Source organism: Camelus bactrianus, chromosome 10 (genome assembly GCF_048773025.1).
Source record: "Camelus bactrianus isolate YW-2024 breed Bactrian camel chromosome 10, ASM4877302v1, whole genome shotgun sequence".
Taxonomy (NCBI): Eukaryota; Metazoa; Chordata; class Mammalia; order Artiodactyla; family Camelidae; genus Camelus; species Camelus bactrianus.
The window spans coordinates 46983822-47003773 of NC_133548.1; the positions used below are offsets into that span (position 1 = coordinate 46983822).

Below are 19952 nucleotides of genomic sequence, written 5' to 3' on the forward strand. Positions count from 1 at the left end.
CTGCTGCCTCCCCCTCCACTCCCACCCAAGCAAGGACATCAGAACATCCTCCTCCCAACCCCTCCCTGCTGGTGGAATGATATATGCGGGCTCAGGTCTAGGGAGGCTCTCCTCCCACCTCTGCCCACTCTGACTGGAGGACTCAAGTTCTTTCAGGTTGCTTGATCCCACTGGTCCCTCTCCTTCCAGAGAGAGCCATGAAATGACTGGCAAGAGGCTGGAGCTCTCAGCCCAGCCCTGTCACTGATTTGCTGGGTGACTCCATGGGAGATCCTGCCCTGCTCTGAGATTTAATTTGTTCTCTTAACACCAAGGAAGCTGACTAGGAGAGCTCCAGAGGCCTCTTGGTTCTGGGCCTCAGAAAGTCCCTCCCCGCCCCCCTGCCCAGGCCATTCCTGGTGGGATCAAAGGAACAGTAAACACCGGGTTAGAGGTCCTGCAGGAATGGCTGGGGGCAAGCTGGGCCAGAGGAAATGGCAGTGGAGCCTGGATACAGGGTCAGGCCCACCCTGGCCTTCCCTAGTCCCAGTGCATATGACCAGGTAGATTTGCCTGAGTCCCTTGAGTACCCTCTCCCTAAAGCTCAAAAGAAGATGCTGGACTCCCCTGGGTTCCACCAAGAAACAGGGAATAGACATGGGGGGAAAATCAGTCCTGTGTCTTTATTAAAGAGAATTAAAAAGAGATTAGATATGGAAGTCAAGGGGTGAGGTGCTGGCCAGAAAGATGGAGTGGGCTCAGGCCCTGAGGATTCAAGGGCAGACTGATGGCGTGGGAGGGGCCTTGGAGACCAGGTCCTGGCAGCAGCTGATGAGTGCTCAAGGGTGAGCTTTCAGGCACTGGAGGGTGATCAGCTGGTTCTTCAGGGGTCCAGGGTAGGCCGGGCTGGCCTGGAATCTCCTGGAGACCACCCTGCCTTGTCTACCTAGATCATCCACTGATCCTGATCCTGTTCATTGCCCTCCATGTCCACCTGGAGAGGAGGCTGGGTGTGGGTGGGGAAGGGCCTCAACCACCCAACCAGCCCCAGATCCTGCCCCTGGTTTGATCCAGGGTTTCTATATCCGTTGGCTGCCAGTTAGGGCAGGGGCAGGGGCCCAGGAGCAGAGGCCCTCCCCAACATGCCTACCTACCTCATTGACCTCTCCATCATCAGGTGACTCATTGTAGTCATTCATCTCATCCATGTCCTGCATGTCCTCATCATCCTCTGAGTCCTCTTCACTATCTTCGTCATCATCTTCATCTTCCTCTTCCTCATCATCATAGTGCTGGTGAGGCAGGGAAGAGCCTGTAGGTTCTACAAGTAGGCCTGGACCAGTTCCAGGATTGGCCCACCTGGAGCCTCTCCCTGGGAGCAACGAATGAGCCCCACTCCCCAAACCTGTCCCACTGGAGTCTAGCAGGGTGGTGCACACCACCTGGACCTTAGTGCTGAGCCTAGTGCCCACCCCCTCTGCTTCCCCTTTCTGGCTTCTACCCAGAGCTGAGGAACCATGACTGCTCTAGAGTCAGAGGCTAGACCTTCAGAATTAGAGCACAGCCCTAGTCCACCTGGGACCCACCTAGCTCCACCTAGCCCCACCAGCTGGAGCCACTCACCTCTGAGGCTGGCTTGCCAATAGGTACCAGATTGTTGTCCTTCTCTGCGATGCTCTGGAGCTGTGCCAAAGAGGGAGGAGAGCAAGGGCAGGGCCTAAGGGAGGCAGGTCAGGGGCAATGGACTGGCTCATCCTGCCCCCAAGAAAACCCACAAGTGTGGAGGAGAAGCTTCCTCCCAGTTCTCAGGAAAATTCAATCCCTTTCTCTCTTGTTATCTACCACTGGCTTATGAACTTGATCCAATTACATAAACTTATAAACTTTCTGGGCCTTGGTTTCCTCATAAGATTATGGTGAGGATGAAGTGAGAGACTATCAGCCCAGAACATGGTATCTGCTAGGTCCTCAATAAACAGTCAAAATTATTATTTCCTATGCTTTAGGGTAAAGAGCCTCAGCTCCAATCTGGCCTAGAGGTCCCATGGTCCCCTAGCAAATTAGGATAACACAAAGGTGAGAACCTAAGCCCCCAGCTCCCAGCCTGATTCTTCCCAGTGCAGGTCTCCAGAGTAAGGTGGGGTCATGGCCAGTGATGAGGTGGCACTTGACTGAAGCTCCATCATAGTACTGCTTCCTCACTCACCCAGGCCTGATGCTGCTGTTCTTGCTGCTGCAGTTCTGTCTCCTCCACACAGGGTCGATCCAGATTAAACCACAGTGTCTCAGTCACACGGGGGAAGAGTGAGGGGAACAAGGTGGACATGGCTTCTAGACTGAGGGAAAGGGTCAAGTGAATTCAGGTCTTAGAAGTGTTTGGTTTTGGTTTTATTTGGTTACAGTTTGGTCTGGGGATGGGGTGGAGTGGAAGGTAGTGGGGAAGCAGCTCTTCCCTGTGGGAAACAGATAGACCTGAGTTTGAGTCCTGGCTCCACCACTTACTAGCTGTTTGACCTTGGCCAAATCATTTAACCTCTCTGAGCCTCAGTTTCCTCATCTGTAAAATGGGGGATAATAACAATTACACCACTTCACTTTTATTCTGATAAGTAATTTACTTTATGAATAAGTAAAGCTGTTTGTAAGCTCGTCAAGGAGCGAAGAAAATGGAAGCCAAATGTAGAGAGAGGAATCCAGAATGCAGACTGGCATAAAATTCCACAAAATTAAAGATGGCAGGGCTCTGCTGAAACTCTTATCTACCTCCTCCAAACATGAGACCTACTTTTTGCTTGTCTATGATGCTCCACAGCATGCCCAACCAGTGTCAGAAATTTAGTACACTAACCACCTTTCTAATGAACTACAAATTGTGAGGGGGTGTAGGGGCCATGATGGGTTAGGGCGCGCTCGGAGGTGTTAACAAGTACAACAGTAGCTCAGTAAGACAGTCTAAAGGCATGAATAAATGGATAAATAAGTAGATGGAAAAACTGAATGGACGAACTAATATGCGAGAGAACAAGTAACTTCAGCTTGGATTAAGCAGCTCAGGGGGCTGAGCAGTAAGGTCCCAGACAATGTGAGTTAAAACCTTTCAACCCATAGGAAAACTGAGGCCCAGGCGACAGGCAACGATGGGCTCTAGGTCACATAGTTGAGTTGGGGCATAGAACTCCCGAGGGAACCAGACCCAAGGCGGGACACCAGAAATGAGCAGAAAGGGATCTAGGTCTAGTTCTACTTTTGCCCTAACTTGGACCGATTCAGGGCCAGCCGCTGCCCTTCCGTGAACCTCAGCTTCCCGGCCCGTTTAATAGGAATAGCAACACCCGCCCTAACGTCCCAGAAGTACTGAGGGGCCAGAGAACAAGGCTCTGAAAGCCCAATTCCTTGCCGCAAAGCCACCTCCCTTTTTTTGCTTATTATGATAATAACCTTGGAATTGACCAACCGGAAGAAGACAGGGGCGGGATTCGGGCAGGCATTTGCCCTTATAAGGCTGCTAATCGCTAAAGGAGCGGGGCTAGAGTAAGGCCAATTAACTGGAAGGAATGTAGGGTGACAGGAAGAGACACCAATGAGTGACGGATCTTGTGTGACGGGGTGGGGCTTAGTCTTGAGGAAGCGGCCAATGAGCTGGAGCTCTTTAATGTTAAAGGGAGTCTGAACAGGGAGCTCCTGAGGAGGTGGGTCAGGGGAACAGGGTTTCTTTAGGGAGGGGAGGAAGGAACGGGCAAGGGGACAACAGCCGAGGCTTTGCTTCTGTACTTACCACGCCGGGATGCTGTAGCCGGCGGCGACCCGGAAGCACTTCCCTCTGCCTGAGCGGAAGAACCCACCAGAATCCGGAACACACTAAACGCATGCGTCTTTGGTTTTCTATTGTTTTCCACTCCCGCCCACCAGACCGGATGTGACGTTACATACGTTTGTCACGTGTTAGGTGGATATTTGGCGCGCGTGCTCTATTGGCCCCGCCTTGAGTCTCAGCCAATCGGCCGCTCCAGCCTGGCCCCGCCCCAACGGCCCCGCCTCTCTGTCTCCAGGCAGTAGTTGCTTGGCAATCCCTCCTGCAAAATATTCGGGGTTAGCCAGCTTCAGTACTAGAACTGTTTGTCCTGCTGTGTCCCGGGAAAATTAGGCTACTTCTACCCTAGAATCGCTGGGTGATTTTGAATGCCCCTCTTGTCTGTCCTCTCTCGCTCTCAGTTTCCCGTTTGGAAGCATATATGGATTTACGTATGCCTTCAACAAATTTGAGTCCCTACCATATTTCATATTCCAGGCCCTGGTAGAAGCTGGGATTAAATCTAGGAACATGGCCACTACCCCGCAAAGACTTAACAGTCCAGAGGGGAAGCCAGACTCTACAGACCTGTAATGGACTCGCTAGTCTCTTAAGATTGTCCAGTTCTGCATTCGACATTTTTTAAGGGCTTGAGTGATTCATCACTCAGTTTCGGGCGCTGCATTCTGCTGCTGGGGAATTCAGCTGCCCTCTCCAGGCCTGGGCCAAATCTCCTTAGTAGTCAGCCTCCTCGTATCTCTCCCACTCCTTTGTTGATGCCTCTGTTCCAGTAACCTCTGACTCAGCCTCTCCTTCAGAGATCCTTATGATTTTCTGGCAACGGGAGTCCTTCAACCCAACCTCCATTACGCGCCATCAACCACCAGCCTCTTTCAGGGCCAGCAGTCACCCACAGTTCCAATCCTGCCCCGAATAGATGTGTGACCTTTAATAAATCCCTTTTCTGCATAAGACTCAGTTTCCTTTTCAACCAGTATCATAATCTCTGCCCAGCCTTCCTCCTATCCTGGGCTGATGAAGTAACATGTTTAAGAGGTAGTGTACTGTGCATATTGACTGTAAATGTTGCCAAGCTGTTCTTGATTGTTACAAAATTTTTAATTAGTAAAATTTGCCTCTTGGAAATGTCCACCCTTTTCATTCATTCATTCAACCAAAATGTGGAGCTAGATGGCACTCTCTGAAGCTGCTCTAAAATCATAAGACCCTGTCCACCCTGCTCCAGGGCTCTCCATGTGACTGAAGCAGACTGGCACCTTTAAACCCCACTCCCCACTCTCTCCATATACCTGCATTTCTTTAAAGATAAAAACATCTTCCCTCAATGTGTGTTTACCATAACAAAATTAACCACCCCAGAAAATGGCTAATCTCAAATGCCCTAGGTGGATAGGCCTCACATCCTCCATTAGCAGAGCCATAAATCCCATTACTCAGAGTAGCCCCCAACAGATCTTATAACCAATCAGGTGCTTGTGCATGAATTGATCATGCAGCCTTGTGTTCACAGCTCCTTCCCCCCAATAAAAGACCCTGCATGTTCACCCTCAATCCTCACACAGGCACCTCTCATCTGTGTGGCCTGCTGTTGCCTGTAGCAGCGTATCTATTAAACTTTACCTTTGTTCTTAACTCCTTGTGGTCTTTGGTAAATTCTTTTACTGCCTGTGCACTGATCTGCTGTGTGTCCTACAACATAATACCCATTTAGTACCTTACTATAGGCCTGCCACTATTATAAGTAGAGGATATTCAACAGTAAACAAACAAAACCGAAAAAAACAAAAAACAAAAAACCTCTCTCCTTGTGGTGATTCCATTTTAATGAGAGATAAAGATAGGTAAATAAAATGTATAGTTTTAAGATTGCAGTAAATTCTAAAGAGAATAAATAAATCAGAGAAGTGGAAATAAAATGTTGGCAGGGGAGATGTTTTATTTTAGTTAGGGGGAGCCAAGGAAGACCTTACTGGGAAGGTGACTTTTGAGTAAAAGATCTGAAGAAAAAAAGAAAGGGAGCCCTATTCTGATATTTAGGTAAGAACATCAAGGAAAGAGCAAGTGCAAAGGGCCTAGAATGGCTGAAGCATAATGTTCTATGGGGAGAATGGGAGGAGATGAGGACAGACTAGGGCCAGATAGTACAGGTGGTCAGAACTCAATAAGGACTATGGCTTTCACCCCATGTTGAGGATCCTGTGAAGGGTTTTGAGCAGAGTATCCACACAATTTGATTTACATTTTAAGAGAGTTACTCTGGCTGTTTTGTGAAGAACAGATTCAGTGGGGACAATGGCCGAAGTGGGAGATCAGTTGGAAAGACAAGGGAGGTGCTGGTTTGGGAGGAACTTTCTGGAGTTCATTCTGGGGTATCCATTAGACACCCTTTAAGTTTGAGATGTCCATTAGAGTTGGCATGTTGAGGGGGCAGCAGGCCATATAGGTTTGAAGGTCAAGGGAGAGATCAAGACTGGAAATACCAATTTGGGAGTCATCAGCACAGAGGTGGTGTTTAAAGCCATGAGACTGGATGAGATCCCCAAAGGAGTGAGTGTAGATGGAAAATTGTTTCCTTCAAAATTCAGAATCTGAAGAAACCAGAAGCAGCAAACTAGACTGAGGAGGAAGGCAAAAAGGTAAGGAGAAAGCCAGGGAAGTTGGGTGATATCCTGGAAACCAAGTAAAGAAGGGGTATCAGGAAGGAGATAGTGCTGCACTACAGTGGAGGTCTGTATAAAATTGTTTCTATTTGTTTCCTCAGTCGACCATGAGCTCCTTGAGGGCACAGACTGAGTGGTTTCTATATCCTCAGGACCCAGCTTGACCACTCCATCTCCTAGATCTCTTATCTGTTCCTCCTGTGGGCTGCATCCCTGTTACTCTCTCCCCCTTCTTTTTTTCATTACATATCATTTCACTCAGGAGCCACCCTTTGCCTCCATCCTTCCTGACAGCTCTGGCCACTAACCTACAGTTTCTGACCTACATCCTCAGCCAGGTTCAACAAGTCATGGCGACTGGGGGGAGGGGGAAAAGGGAGAGGAAGATGTGGAAATTTGGGGTGATTCCCTATTTTTGGCTCAGGCAACTGGGTCAGTGAAGGTGCCATCTGCTTTACATTCATTATCCATCATTTACCCTTGCCAAGTGTTTGACTTTTTTTGTTTCATTTCAAGGATAATAAACTAAGACTCTGACAGGTTAAGAAATTTCCTCATATTCCTTCATTTGTTCTACCATTTGGTCAAAACTTATTGAGTGCCACCCAAGTGCCAGACACTTAATAGGCCCTGGGGACAGAGAGATGAAGCAGGAATAATTCCTGTCCTAGAAAAAAATATAGCCTAGTGAAGACTAAGACAATTATATACAATTATAGAAGAGGGTAATAAATGTTAAAATCACTGCATATAGAGAGTGTTATGAGAGCACAGAGGAAGGGAAGACGTATAGGTTCTGTATAAACTGAATTTAGTCTTTGTTCCAGGGAAGGAAACATTTGAATGGGCCTTGAGAGATGAGTAGGAGTTAACCCGTTAGATAAATGGGAGAAGGTGATGCAGAAAAAGGCATATGGCATGCAAGGGCATAGAGTTAAAAGCAGATGATGTATTCGGAGAACAATGAGAATCCTTTTGGGCAGAACTAGCTGTCTGGGGATAGAGAGATGAGAAAGAATGTTACGGGGACTCAGATTGGGTAGGGCTTTGGTGGCCTGGAGATGGAGTGGATGGGATGGGAACCAGGCATTCCAGGTCTTACCGTGGCTCTATTGCTGACTTGCTGGAGACCACAGGGCAGGTCCATATGTAACATGTGGTGGATTTAAAGTTCACTGTCAGTCATTCTAGTCCCTCGATGCACCTGCCTTCCTGATGTCAGCAAGTTGTTTCCCTATCTGCGGTTTCCGTGATACTCTGAAAAAAAAAATCTTTGTGTTCTTGGTTTATCATTTTGTTTCTACTTTATGGGCCTTGTATGTCACAAGGCCATTTCAACTCAACTCCTCATTTATTTTCTAGTTAGGAAACTGTCATTGGGGCCTCTCCTGGGCTTGATTCTGAGTTTAGGATGGATGCATGAGTTAGAAGTGATCTCCATGGAATCTCTTCCAAGTCCCTAAAAAGCCAGCCCTAGGAGGGGTCCTCCAGCCAGGCCCCTATTTGCATGGGGGTTTGCACATATTTGCTTACCAAAGCAAAGGCTTCCTCATTCTGAACAAACTAAAAACAAACAAAAGGTGGGAAGAGAAACCCCTTGTGTTGGAGGCAAAGGCTGAGGGGACACAAACTACATAGGCATGCACATACAGTCACCATCACACATTCCCAGCACACACAGGGGTGCTAGGTAGAATAAAGGCCCCCCAAATATATCCATGTCCTAGTCCCAGAACCTGTAAACATGTTATCTTATATGGTAAAAGGGACTTTGCAGATGTGATTAAGATTAAGGACCTTTGAATGGGGAGTGTAGCCCAGATTATTCAGGTGGACCCAATCTATTTATATGAGTCCTTAAAATGGGAGAATCTTTCCCAGCTTTGGTCAGAAAAAAAGAACAATGTGAGGAAGGAAGAAGAGTCAGGGAGATGCCACACTGCTGACTTTGAAGACAGAGGAAGGCACCATGAGCCAAGGAATGCAGGCAGCTCTAGAAGCTGGAAAAGGCAAGGAAACTGATCTTCGGTCTAGAGCCTCCAGAAAGGAATATAGCCCTGCTGACATCCTGATGGTAGCCCAGTGAGACCCATGTTGGACTTTAACTTATACAACTGTAAGATAATACATGTGTGCTGTTTTGTAGTGAGATGGGAAGCCCCATGAAAAAGATGGCAAGACCCCCAGGCAGGGCCACTACCCTCCTGCCAGCACCATTCGGTTCCCTGGCCCAGCGGCATTATTTCACTTTTTAAACTCTGAAACAGCTTACTTCTAGGAAAGCAGAACTTACCCCTAAGATTCTATTGGTTCCCTGAGCTAACTCCTGATTGGTCCATTTCTCTTACTCCTGATTGGTCCATTTTCCTCACTCCTGATTGGTCCATTTCTACAAAGCTTGTTCCTAATTAGTCACTTTTGTTATACCTTATTTGCACATGATGTTGCAAAATGTTGCAAAGTCTAAACTGGTATCCTATAAAAGCCTGTGTAAACCTACAGACGGGGTCCAGAGCTTGGAGCGTTAACTCCTCTGGGCCTGCTGGCATAATAAACCTGAGTTCTCCAACCCTCCGAGTGCTGCTTGGTCTCTTGCCCAGATCCAGGTTGCTATCACAACTGAGCTATAACACTGAGCTGTAACACTGAGCTGTAACACACTTTGCTGCAACAGTAGTAGGGAAGAACAAATCTGATTCCATATTAGATCTATTCCTTTAGCTCTAACCCCATGCTCAGTTTCCCATGCTTAGTCATGCTAGTTCTGTACCTTTTGTAAAAGGATGTTGCCTATAACCTGAAATATACAGGACAGTCCATTCTCAAGGCTCTGACCTTTAAGAGTACAACACTTTCCCATTCATATGAAGATAAAAAGTTGCAGAAAAGAAAATAACATTTGTCTTGTTGGAGGTTTACAGGGACATCTTGACCTGACCACTTGGACAGCTGCAAGAACAAAGGATTCTGACACCAAGAAATTTGTAACAACCAACCACAACCCCTCCCCTTTTTAGTATAAAAGGAGCCTAGATTCTCACTTGAGGAAGATGGTTCTCCAGGACATTAGTCTGCCATCATCTCAGCCTGCTGGCTTTCCAAATAAGGTCCTTGCCCCAACACCTTGTCTCCTGATTTATTGGCCTGTCGGGTGGTGAGCAGAATGAGTTTGGACTCAGTAACATTTTAAGCCAAGAAATGTGTGGTAATTTGTTGTGGCACCAATAGAAAACTAGTACACAGGCAAATGCCTACATCTTCATGCCGAGAGAGATGCCAGATCACACTGTCATACACCCTCAGACAGACCTAGGCAGGGAGACCCAGAGAGGTCCTCAGGCTCTCTTTGGAGGCTGAAGAGCAATGAGCCTTCAGGGGTGTGCTGTGGGGGTGAGTGCAGTCCTAAAGTCTGCTCCTTGTTTGTTGTGAGAAGGCATAGAGCAAAGCCCTCACCCTCTGACCAAATTTATCATAGCTTTGCCTTCACTCTACTCTTTCAGTCTTTACATCATAGTTTTACCAACCTTTATACCAACTTTTAAAAAAGGTTTTACCTTAGAAACAGTCTAGAACACAACACGAATGAACCTTGAGGACATCACACTAAGTGAAATAAGCCAGTCACAGAAGGACAAAGACTGTATGGTCTCACTTATATGAGGTACCTATACTGAGAACTGAGAAGGCCAGTTCATGGACAGAATGCAGAATGGTGGTTGCAGGGGCTGGCAGGGAATGGGTAGTAGGAGCTGTGTTTAACAGGTGCAGAGTTCTAGTTTGGGAAGATAAAAAAAAGTTCTGGAAGTGGATGGTGGTGATTGTTCACTGAACTGTACACTTAAAAATGGTAAGTTTTATATTATGCATATGTTACCACAATTTTTAGAATAAATTAATTTTTTAAAAAATCTGTTAAGCAGACACCATTTTGGAGAATGGACTCAGTGGGAAGCAACCAGCCACCTTTCTGCAGCTGCTGGAAACTCAGAGACCCTGGTTCCCTGACATCTCTCTCTTGCTCCCACTATAATACAGAGGAAAAAAATCTGACTCCATATTGGATCTGTTTCTTTTCCTTTAAGGCCTTTATATTCTATTCCTTTTGCTACAAGTTAAGAATATTGCCTATGTCCAAAATATACAAGATAGCCCATTCTCAAGGCTCTGACATTTAAAGACATAACACTTTTCCATTTATATAGAGATAAAAAGTTGCAGAACAGAGAATAACACTTGTCCTTTGGGGGGGCAGTAATTAGGTTTACTTATATATTTATTTTTAGAGTAGGTACTGGGGATTGAACCCAGGACCCTGTATATGCTAAGCATGTGCTCTACCACTTGAGCTGTCCCTTCCCCCAACATTTGTCTTGTTGGAAGTTTACAGGAACATCATGACCTGACCTACATGGACAGCTACAAGAACAAAAGATTCTGACACCAAGAAGTTTGCAACAGCCAACTACACCCCCTCCCTTTTAGTATAAAAGTAGCCTGAATTCTAACTCGGGTAAAATGGTTTTCAGGAGACACCAGTCCACCATCTTCTCGATCTGCTGGCTTTCTGAATAAAGTCACCTTGCCCCAGTAACTCAATTTACTCATCTTTCGATTTATTGGCCTGCTGTGTAGTGAGCAGTATGAGCTTGGACTCAGTAACAACATCTGCCACATCACTTGCCTCCATCTCTATGCAGCACTCTAGTCCTGTCACCCCCATGTAACTCAGGCCACTGCAGTAACCAACTAGCTTCTTGTACCCACTCTGAACCTCACATAGGTTCAGAAACCTTTGCCTGGCTGCCCACTGCTATTACACTGTGAGCTTAAATCCTTGCCAAACAAGATCTGGCCCTGACTTTCTGTTCACTTTCACCTGGAGCCAACCTCCCCCTTGCTTTCTGCACCCCAATCACATCCCAATAGCTTTGCTGTTCTTCAGAGCCACAAAAACACTTCCTGCCTCAGGACCTTTGCACAATGCTTCCATCTGCCTGGAACGCTGTACCCTTTCTCCAGTGGGCCAGCTCCTTCCTTCTGTTAGTCTCAGAGAGGCCCTCCCACCAGGCCTAGGTCAGGTTAGTTCTTCTTACACACTTCCCAGACATCTCCTCCTACAGCACGTTGCCTAATGTATACACACACACACACACACACACACATATATATATATATTTTTATGGTAAAATATACATAACATAAAATTTGCCATTTTAACCATTTTTGTCTATAATTCAGTGGCATTTAAGTACATTCACATTGATATGGAACCATCACCACCATCTACCTCTAGAACTTCTTCATCTTCCCAAACTGGAATTCTGCACCCATTAAATAATAATTCCCCCTGTTTGAAATTTGCAAGTGTTAGCTACTATATATAAAAATAGATTTTTTAAAAAGTTTCTTCTGTATAGCACAGGGAGCTATATTCAATATATTATAATAACCTTTAATGAAAAAGAATATGAAAGCGGATATATATATGTATATGCATGACTGGGACATTGTGCTGTACACCAGAAATTGACACATTGTAACTGACTGCACTTCAATTAAAAAAAAAAATCCCCCAGCTCCCCACCCCCCCAGCCTCTGCAACCACCATTTTACTTTCTGTCTCTATGAATCTGACCACTTTAGGTACCTCATATAAGTGGAATCATACAGTATGTGTCCTTTTGTGACTCTTATTCCACTTAGCATGTCTTTAAGTTGCATTCATATTGTAACATGTGTCAGAATTTACTTCCTTTTTATAGTTGAGTGATTTTCCATTGTTTGTGTAAATTGCATTTTATCTATCCATTCAACCATTGAGGGACACTTGGTGTGCTTTCACCTTTTGGCTATTGTGGATAATGCTGCTATGAATGTGGTTGTGCAAATATCACTTAATTTTAGTTATATATTTAATTGTATGATTATTTGTTTAAATTGTGTCTCTCTTCCTAGTTTCTGGACGTCATGAGTGTTCACCAATGGATCCTCAACACTGAGCACAGTGCCCAGGCATCACCTGATGTTCAATAAATATTTGCTGAATGAATAAATGAATGATAGACCAAAATATACTGGACATATGCCACACCTGTAGTCTTCAGGGAAGGGCAGAGGACTTGGGTCTTGGATCTAGTACATTGATTTCTTATTGTGTGTTCTGACCTTGGCCTAGTCACTTCACCTCTGAACCTCAGTTTCCCTACATATAAGGGGACTGTCTTCCCCACAGGGCTCTTGTCAGGGTCAAATGAAATAATACATGTGATGAGGCTCTAGTTACTGCCCAGGGAGCTGCACAGTGACCTGGAGGCCTTGGCTGAAACATAGAGGGAGTGAGGAGACTCCATCTGAGAGAGCTGGACTAACAGGATTCTAGTCCAGCTCCAAGTCCATCCAACCCCCGAGGTGACCCTGAGTCTGCATTAGTTTCTTATGGCTGCTATAACAAACTACCACAAATCTTGTAGCTTAAAACAACATGGATTTATTCTCTTACAGTTTTGGAAATCAGAAGTCTAAAATCAAGGTTTCAGTAGGACTGTATTCCTCCTGGAAGCTTCAGAAAAGCTCCACTTCCTTGCCTTTTCCAGCTCCCCAAGACCACCTGCATGTTTGTGCTGGTGGCACCTTTCTTGTATCACTCTAACCTCTAACTTCCACCTTTGTATCTTCTACTTCATTCTCTCATCTCCAGCCTCTCTCTTATAAGGACCCTTGTGATTATATTGGCCCATCCAGATCGTCCAGGATAATCTCTTTATCTCAAGATCTGTACCTTCATCACATCAGCAAAGTCCCTTTTGCCATACAAAGTAACATTCACAGATTCTGGATTAGGACATGGGCACAGGTACCATCCTTTTCCCACCTAGGCTTCAATCTTCTCTTCCAGAAAATAACAGCCTCCGTCCTGCCCTGCACTCCCTGCAGCCTCTCCTGGTGGAGTGTTCTCATGGAGCCAGGAACGTTGAGTAGAGACCAGGGAGTTAGTTCCTGACCACTCCAGCTCCCAAACTCACCCAATCTTGTCACAGGTAGTCACAGCCCCAGGACCTAACTGTCCCCAACCCCTGCTCTGCCCTTTCCTTCCATTTCCTGGGCTTTTCCAGGCAGGCCAACCTCCTCCCACCCCAGTGACAACCAATCTTTCACAGAAAACACCCTTTATTACTGAATAGCAAATATGTACTGTCTCGACTATCTTTACCTGCACCCCCAACCCTGCACTCCAGGAATCTTGATCCAAATCTTTCTCCCACTCTCCCATATCCAATCCTCACTCATAGCCCCTTGGGGAAGTCATACATCATTTTACATTTCTCTCTATTTTACGGGTGGGGAAATTGAGGCTCTAACACTTCTGCCTCACTCCAGCTCCCTGCTCTCTTCTGCCATTGTCCCTTCTGTCCTCAACCTTTGGAACCAGGGCAGTTTCACCAAGATTCATTGCATCCAAACTAGGGGCAGTCTCAAATAAATCAAAATGAGAGGAGCCCCTAGAGATCATTCCGGCCCCTCCTCGACATTCACCATTCATTCAGAACACAAATATTTCCTGAGACTCACTATACACCTGGCACTGTTCTAAGTTGGGAACAAAATGGACACAAATCCTTGCTCTCATGACTTTCACTTTGAAGAGGTGGGAACAATCATGTAAACAGGCAGTAATATCAGATGATGATAAACATGGTGAAAAAGAATAAAGCCAAGGAAGGCAATGGAGCACACAGGGTGGTGACACCACCTTCAAGAGGAGGTGGTCAGGAAAAGCTTCATTAGTAAGCAGACATTTGAACAGATTCCCAGAGAAGGAGCAAGCAAGGAGGAAGTGGGGGAAGACTGTAGACTGGAATCAGCATCACTTCCAGCAGCTGCTACCCAGCTTTCCTGCCGCAGGACCAGCCAGTGCCTCCCCCATCTTAGTCTCAGAAAATGGTGCAACATCTCCCCAGTCCATAAACCAGCAACCTGACAGTCATTTTTGTCCCTGATCTCTTTGCCTCTCCCCACACCCCAAAAGTCCCCAGGCCCTAGAGATTCTACATACTAAGTATCTCATGAATCCACTACTTCCCTCAAATACAAAATTCTTTTTTGCCCAGCCCCCTCCAGCCCTACTCCATCCTCATCTCAGCAAGTGGCCACACACTATTCCAATCACTCAGACCAAAATGCCTTGCAGTCATCCTAATTCCTCCTTTTCTCCCACACCCAATATCCAAGCCATCAGCAAATCTCATTAGTGCTCCCCTCAAGTTACATCCAGATTCCCACCCTTCTCACCGCTTCCTCTGCCACCACCTACTCCTGGTTCAAGTTATGGTCGCCTTGAACCTGTGCTGTTCAAAATAGACCTTTATGTCCTTTGCTTGCTTTCCATTCTCCCTAGAATCTGTTTTTAAATCAGTGAGTTGGAAAAAAAAATTTCCATTGCATTCAGAGTAAAAGCTCAAGTCCTTACCCAATCTGACTAATGGAGCATTCTAGGTTCTGGTCTGGATCACACACCCCTGCCATGCACCCCGCTTCCTGCTTACCAGTCCCACTGGTCTCCTTGCTGTTTGTTCCTGGAATGCACTGAGTACATGTCTGCTTCAGGGCCTTTGGACTTACTGTTCCTTCTGCCTGGAACATTTCCCCCTTGTAGTATAAACTCTGACAATTTTTGTTTATTTTTCATAATAAAGTGCCTGACTTAAGCTTTGATTACCAAGGTGGCTAAAACAAAGGATATTTTGAATAAACAAACTGCTAGATAAAGAGCCAGGCCTCCTCCTGGAACTGAGGCTCCTTTGTTTTAGAGGTATTGATTGATCTCAATAACTGACCATTTGGGCCATTTGTTTTTTTTTCTCTTCCCACACTTTAATTTCCTGCTCATATGTTTTAAATTCATCAATAAAGAGTGAGCCTGTGAAACCCTAGGTCCCCACCCTCAACCCCAATAAAAGCAGAACCCCAAACCCACACATTCTTTCTCCTTCTCTCCACTTGGTTGCTCTATGCCCCAGGTGTGCTGTGTAATTTCCTGTAAGCAGACCTTTATTTTTTCAAAATTTCCTGGTGCTTACTGCTGCAAGGTGTCTTGCAATCATAATAAGAAATGTAAGGGCCAGTCCAGCCACAACTCTGTTTATTGACAGGCTGAAACACGCACAAAACAATCGGCATAGCTGGCAGACTGCTTGATTGCCCTTGCAATTAACCAAGGGGAATGCCCTTTCCTACTTGCAACTTGCTTACTAACCATCCAACCCCGGAGAGTAACACCATCTGGAAAAGGAGCACCCCTTGCTGGGGGTCTGTTGCACTGGTGTGTGCTTTCACATGTTTCTTGGTGGTGTGGTATCCAACCCAAAAGGTCACAGCTGCCATAATAACCTAAAGATCTCTCCAGAATGGTGTGATCAAGGCCAAATGGTCTAATGAGAAGATGAGACCACTAATTATATAAGGCCTTAATCGAATATTAAGGTGCCTAGGCGTCCTCCATGCCTCAAGGTCAAGTAGAGCTAAGGAGGGTAGGTTGAATTGCAAGGCTATTGTCACCACCCAAGGAGAGGCTCTGGGCTAAAGGCACTAGACTGTGTGTCCTAACCCAGAACAATGAAATAGCCTTGCAATCAGAAACCAATGGCACCACTAGAAGGAAAATACCATAGAGGCTTATGGTCTCTGTGTCACCACTTCACTCACTACTTGGTCATCTGACCTGATAGGATATGATGGGTCCAACTCTTGGCATGATGTTACTAAAAAATTTATTTAATAGACAAACATAAATGTCCTGAACATCTAGTGCTCATGTCTCCTAAGAACCCAGGTGCTTGATAAACACAAAACCCCACGGATGCTTCTTGGGTGTTACTAATGCCACACACACCAACATGCCAGAACTCTGGAATTATGCTCCAGAGGCCTAGTGGCTTTTCCCAAAGGTATGTGCACATCACGCTAGTGGAGGCAGACCCCAGTCCTGGAGAGGTCTCTGAGGACAGCCCCTGGAAAGGAAAGTAGCCAGCTACCAAGAGGGGTTACAGTGACATCATCCAAAAATTTTCTGGTATCAGCACATAAGATTAGGGTAACAGGATGAAAACCAGAAGTAGAAACTATTTTTAAGTAGACATCCTTAGAATTTTGCTAAGTTAAATGATGGGAATTCATTGAATGTCTAGATCATTTCCAAATATAAAATGCTGAAATGGTAATTGCTAAATAAGTCTAAGTTTACCTAATTTTGACCTCTTTTTACAGAAGAAATGATACTTTATTCCATTAGTCCTGTGCCACTGAAAAACTATACTATAATAAAATATGTGCTTCTGGAAATTATAAAATGTAAATATGCCAATAGAAAGAATGCTGATTTACCATATAGTTCAAAATTGCTTACTTCTTAATGTTCACTAGAAATTAAGGTTTCTAAGGGTTAAGAATTATAATTAATACATGTAGTTAAAGCTACTAGAAATAAGAAAGTAAACAACTCTGCATGCAAGGAAAGTAGGATATATTTTTTGACTTAGAGAAGGTGTGAGGTATAGAGATGCATTTTTGATAAGAGAAAAGAAAATAATTCTTTCCTAAAGTAAAACCGGTTATTTCAGAATGGGAAAGAGGGAAATAAAGGCTGAAATGGCACAGAAAGTTGGGAAGGAAGAGAAAGAGAAAATTTTACTTTGTGTGGTCAGGTTGGCTAAAATGGAATTATCATTATAAGGTTTTTTTAAAAATAGACTTTAATATCAATAATATGCGTATGTAATTTTCTTTCATCTGCTAAAAGGACAAAGTTATCTTGGAGTATTGATCTGCTCCTGATAAAAGCTTATGAAAGGATATTCTTTACCTTTTAAGTAATCTGGCTAGAAAGCAAAGATTTTGTGTTTTACCAAAATAATTTCCTGTGCTTCATGTTGTCTTAATCAGGTCTTTGACTACTGAAGAAAACTGAGTCTTCTTAATACTGAAAGAATTAATTTTTGCTCACAACTATGTAACCTTCTATATTTGCCTTTAAAATCTTCTGCCATTTTGGTTAAGTAGATAATTAAGTATTGTTTTATAATGATCTGTGGTCCTATTTAGTTAAGTGTCCAACACCTTTTCATATTTTGGACAGACTTCCCAAAATCAAATTCTAAGTGAAGTCTCTTTGAACTGGAAGTAACATTAAGATTTTCCAGAGGACTCCTGAAATATCACAAAAAATTTGTTATTTCTCCTTATAAAAAGAGAGACATTAAACTAATTAGGTTTATTTATTAAATTACATGGGAAATATTATCAAATAAGAAATAATGCTAAACCTTCTTTATTGATATCCTGGAATGGACATATTTTATTAATGTAAGTGTTCTAGAGGGGAGGGTATTGCTCAGTGGTAGTGTGCTTAGCATGCATGAGGTCCTGGGTTCAATCCCCAGTACTTCCACTAAAAAAATTTTTTTAATATATAAGTGTTCTAGGAGTTATATGAAATTCCTAAAGTCTGATATGTAACGTTATCAGTCATAATTCCAGTTATCAACTTCAAATGTGTATCACAGAAATAACCAAATTTCATTGTCAACTGCATTATAATTAACTCTTATCAGATCTTTAGCCACGGGCGTTTTAAATTCTCATGTCATTTACAGGCAGTTACTGTTTTACTCTGCTGCTTTTGCAAAAGTGCTTCATCTTCAAGAAGATTCATGGAAATGACTCTGATAAGTACAGGTTTCTGATAACATTCAGAGCTATAGCACTGAACTAGATAAGAATTTACAGAACTCTAAGGAAAAACTGGATTCATAAAACTTCTAACAAAAGATCAAGATCAAGAATTAATTACAAGATCAAGATTAATTACATAGGACTGAAAGAACTGATGAGGATGATTATAATTGTCTTTTGACTTTTGTCAGAATCATTGTTGGTTCTTTAATCTTTTGGTTTCCAGATTTAAGGAAACTTTTTCTCTTAAGCTAACTATGACTTACAGCAGTTTGGTAAAGAACAAAGATGAAACAATTACTTTTTCTTTTTACCTGATACCTCCAGAATTTGGAAATTCCCAGTAAGTATTCTTATTTTCATGGCAATATAGTTATTTGCAGAAGTGCAATAAGAATATGTTCTCCTTGTAACAAGATGAAATTGAAAATGTTGATCATATCATAAAGGCTTTGACAGGAATATCATATTTGAGAGAGACATACCTAGACTCAGGTATGACCAGATTGCTTTAAGGAACTAAAGTTGACTTTATAGTGCCAATAAAGTGCTTTGGAAAATCATCCTGGTACCTTGCTTACAGAGTTTCAGCACCATTACAAGGTCACTTTCTGGCAGGCCTAGGAGCCTCAGGATATTTGGGGGAACCTCAAAAAGAGAGAGAGAAATTCACCCAAGTCTATTGGTATTGCAGGCAGTCTGATGGCAAATTCTTGGCTTGGCTTCCTAGCCTTGAGAGGCATTTAAAAGTTCAATCTGGAGATTCCTTATGAAAAGTTCCAGCAAAGCAGATGTAAAAGAGCCTATATGATCAATCACTATTCTTGCTGCATTTTTGTAAACAATCAGGCCAAGTTTAATGAGACTAGACTTATTTTGCAGAAAAATTAGTCTTACTTTGATTATCTCTGATAGACATGGGGGTGATTGTAAAGAGGAAAAAAATATTTCAATGGAAAACTATTGTATATCCTTATGGTCATCAGATTCCAGTCCTATTAATTGTCTTTGGGGTTTTGTCTTCTACCTCTAAACTGGACTGGATTCTGAATTCTTCTTGTTTCCTCCAATATCTAGCTACAACTCTCCAAACTAATGTTTTCAATTTTTCTCCCACTCTTTTGACTTGGAATCATTGAAAACAAAAAACTACCCTTTTCCCAAACCTATGTAGGCTGAAATGGGACAACTTGATATAAACTTCAGAGAGATCACTATGACAGCTCATGTATGGATAATCTCATGACTGTTGCTGTGTGGACCACTAAGAAAAATCACCAGAGATATTCAAACTGCAAGCCAGGAAAATCTATCAGATTACTATTGTCTGCCCTCACTACATCTGAAGATGCCTGGAGTATGACATCTAGAAATCTTCTTGACTACTGCCTTCAGCAGCACTCAAGAAACTGGGATTATAATCTCCTCCAGTCATTAACCTTTGTTTTTCTTTCTTTTGTTTCCATAGAAATGCCTCTTATTAAATACCTGATGCAAACACTAGCACCATGAAGGCTTAACTGGGGGAACCCACCTGCATCACTACCTCCTAAAATGGGGTACAGCTATTTAACTGAACTGACCTATTCTCAGGACTAAAAGACTGGTTTGATGATATATGGAGCAATCTAATCAACTCAGGACAGGTTCAACTCTACTTATACCAGATGGCCCAAGAGTTAAAGTATTCCACAATCTTACTAAATCTTTGAACACATTCCCAAGGCCCCTAAGATAACTGATCTATTTCCACAGCTGGACTTTTCAAATTTGAG

The 19952-nt window shown here is 43.8% G+C and overlaps 1 protein-coding gene across 8 annotated transcripts in view; it reads right to left on the reverse strand.

The window, feature by feature from the left end:
* Positions 1–643: 643 nt before the first annotated feature.
* The window catches only part of ANAPC15 (anaphase promoting complex subunit 15), a 68392-nt gene continuing 49083 nt past the window's right edge, over positions 644–19952 (reverse strand). The window contains exons 1-8 of one of the 8 annotated variants that reach the window (XM_045508793.2): positions 14994–15084; positions 7553–7707; positions 3910–4052; positions 3755–3803; positions 2186–2315; positions 1603–1662; positions 1134–1271; positions 644–985 (exon numbers count right to left, since the gene is read on the reverse strand). In XM_045508793.2, coding sequence (XP_045364749.1) covers positions 926–985; positions 1134–1271; positions 1603–1662; positions 2186–2305 — 378 coding nt within the window. In that variant the 5' untranslated portion in view covers positions 2306–2315; positions 3755–3803; positions 3910–4052; positions 7553–7707; positions 14994–15084 and the 3' untranslated portion in view covers positions 644–925. Of the gene's footprint in view, positions 986–1133; positions 1301–1602; positions 1663–2185; positions 2316–3754; positions 3804–3909; positions 4053–7552; positions 7708–14993; positions 15085–19952 lie in introns of those variants that run through there. The other 7 variants (XM_045508792.2, XM_074372567.1, XM_045508795.2 and 4 more) reach the window with 7 other exon arrangements.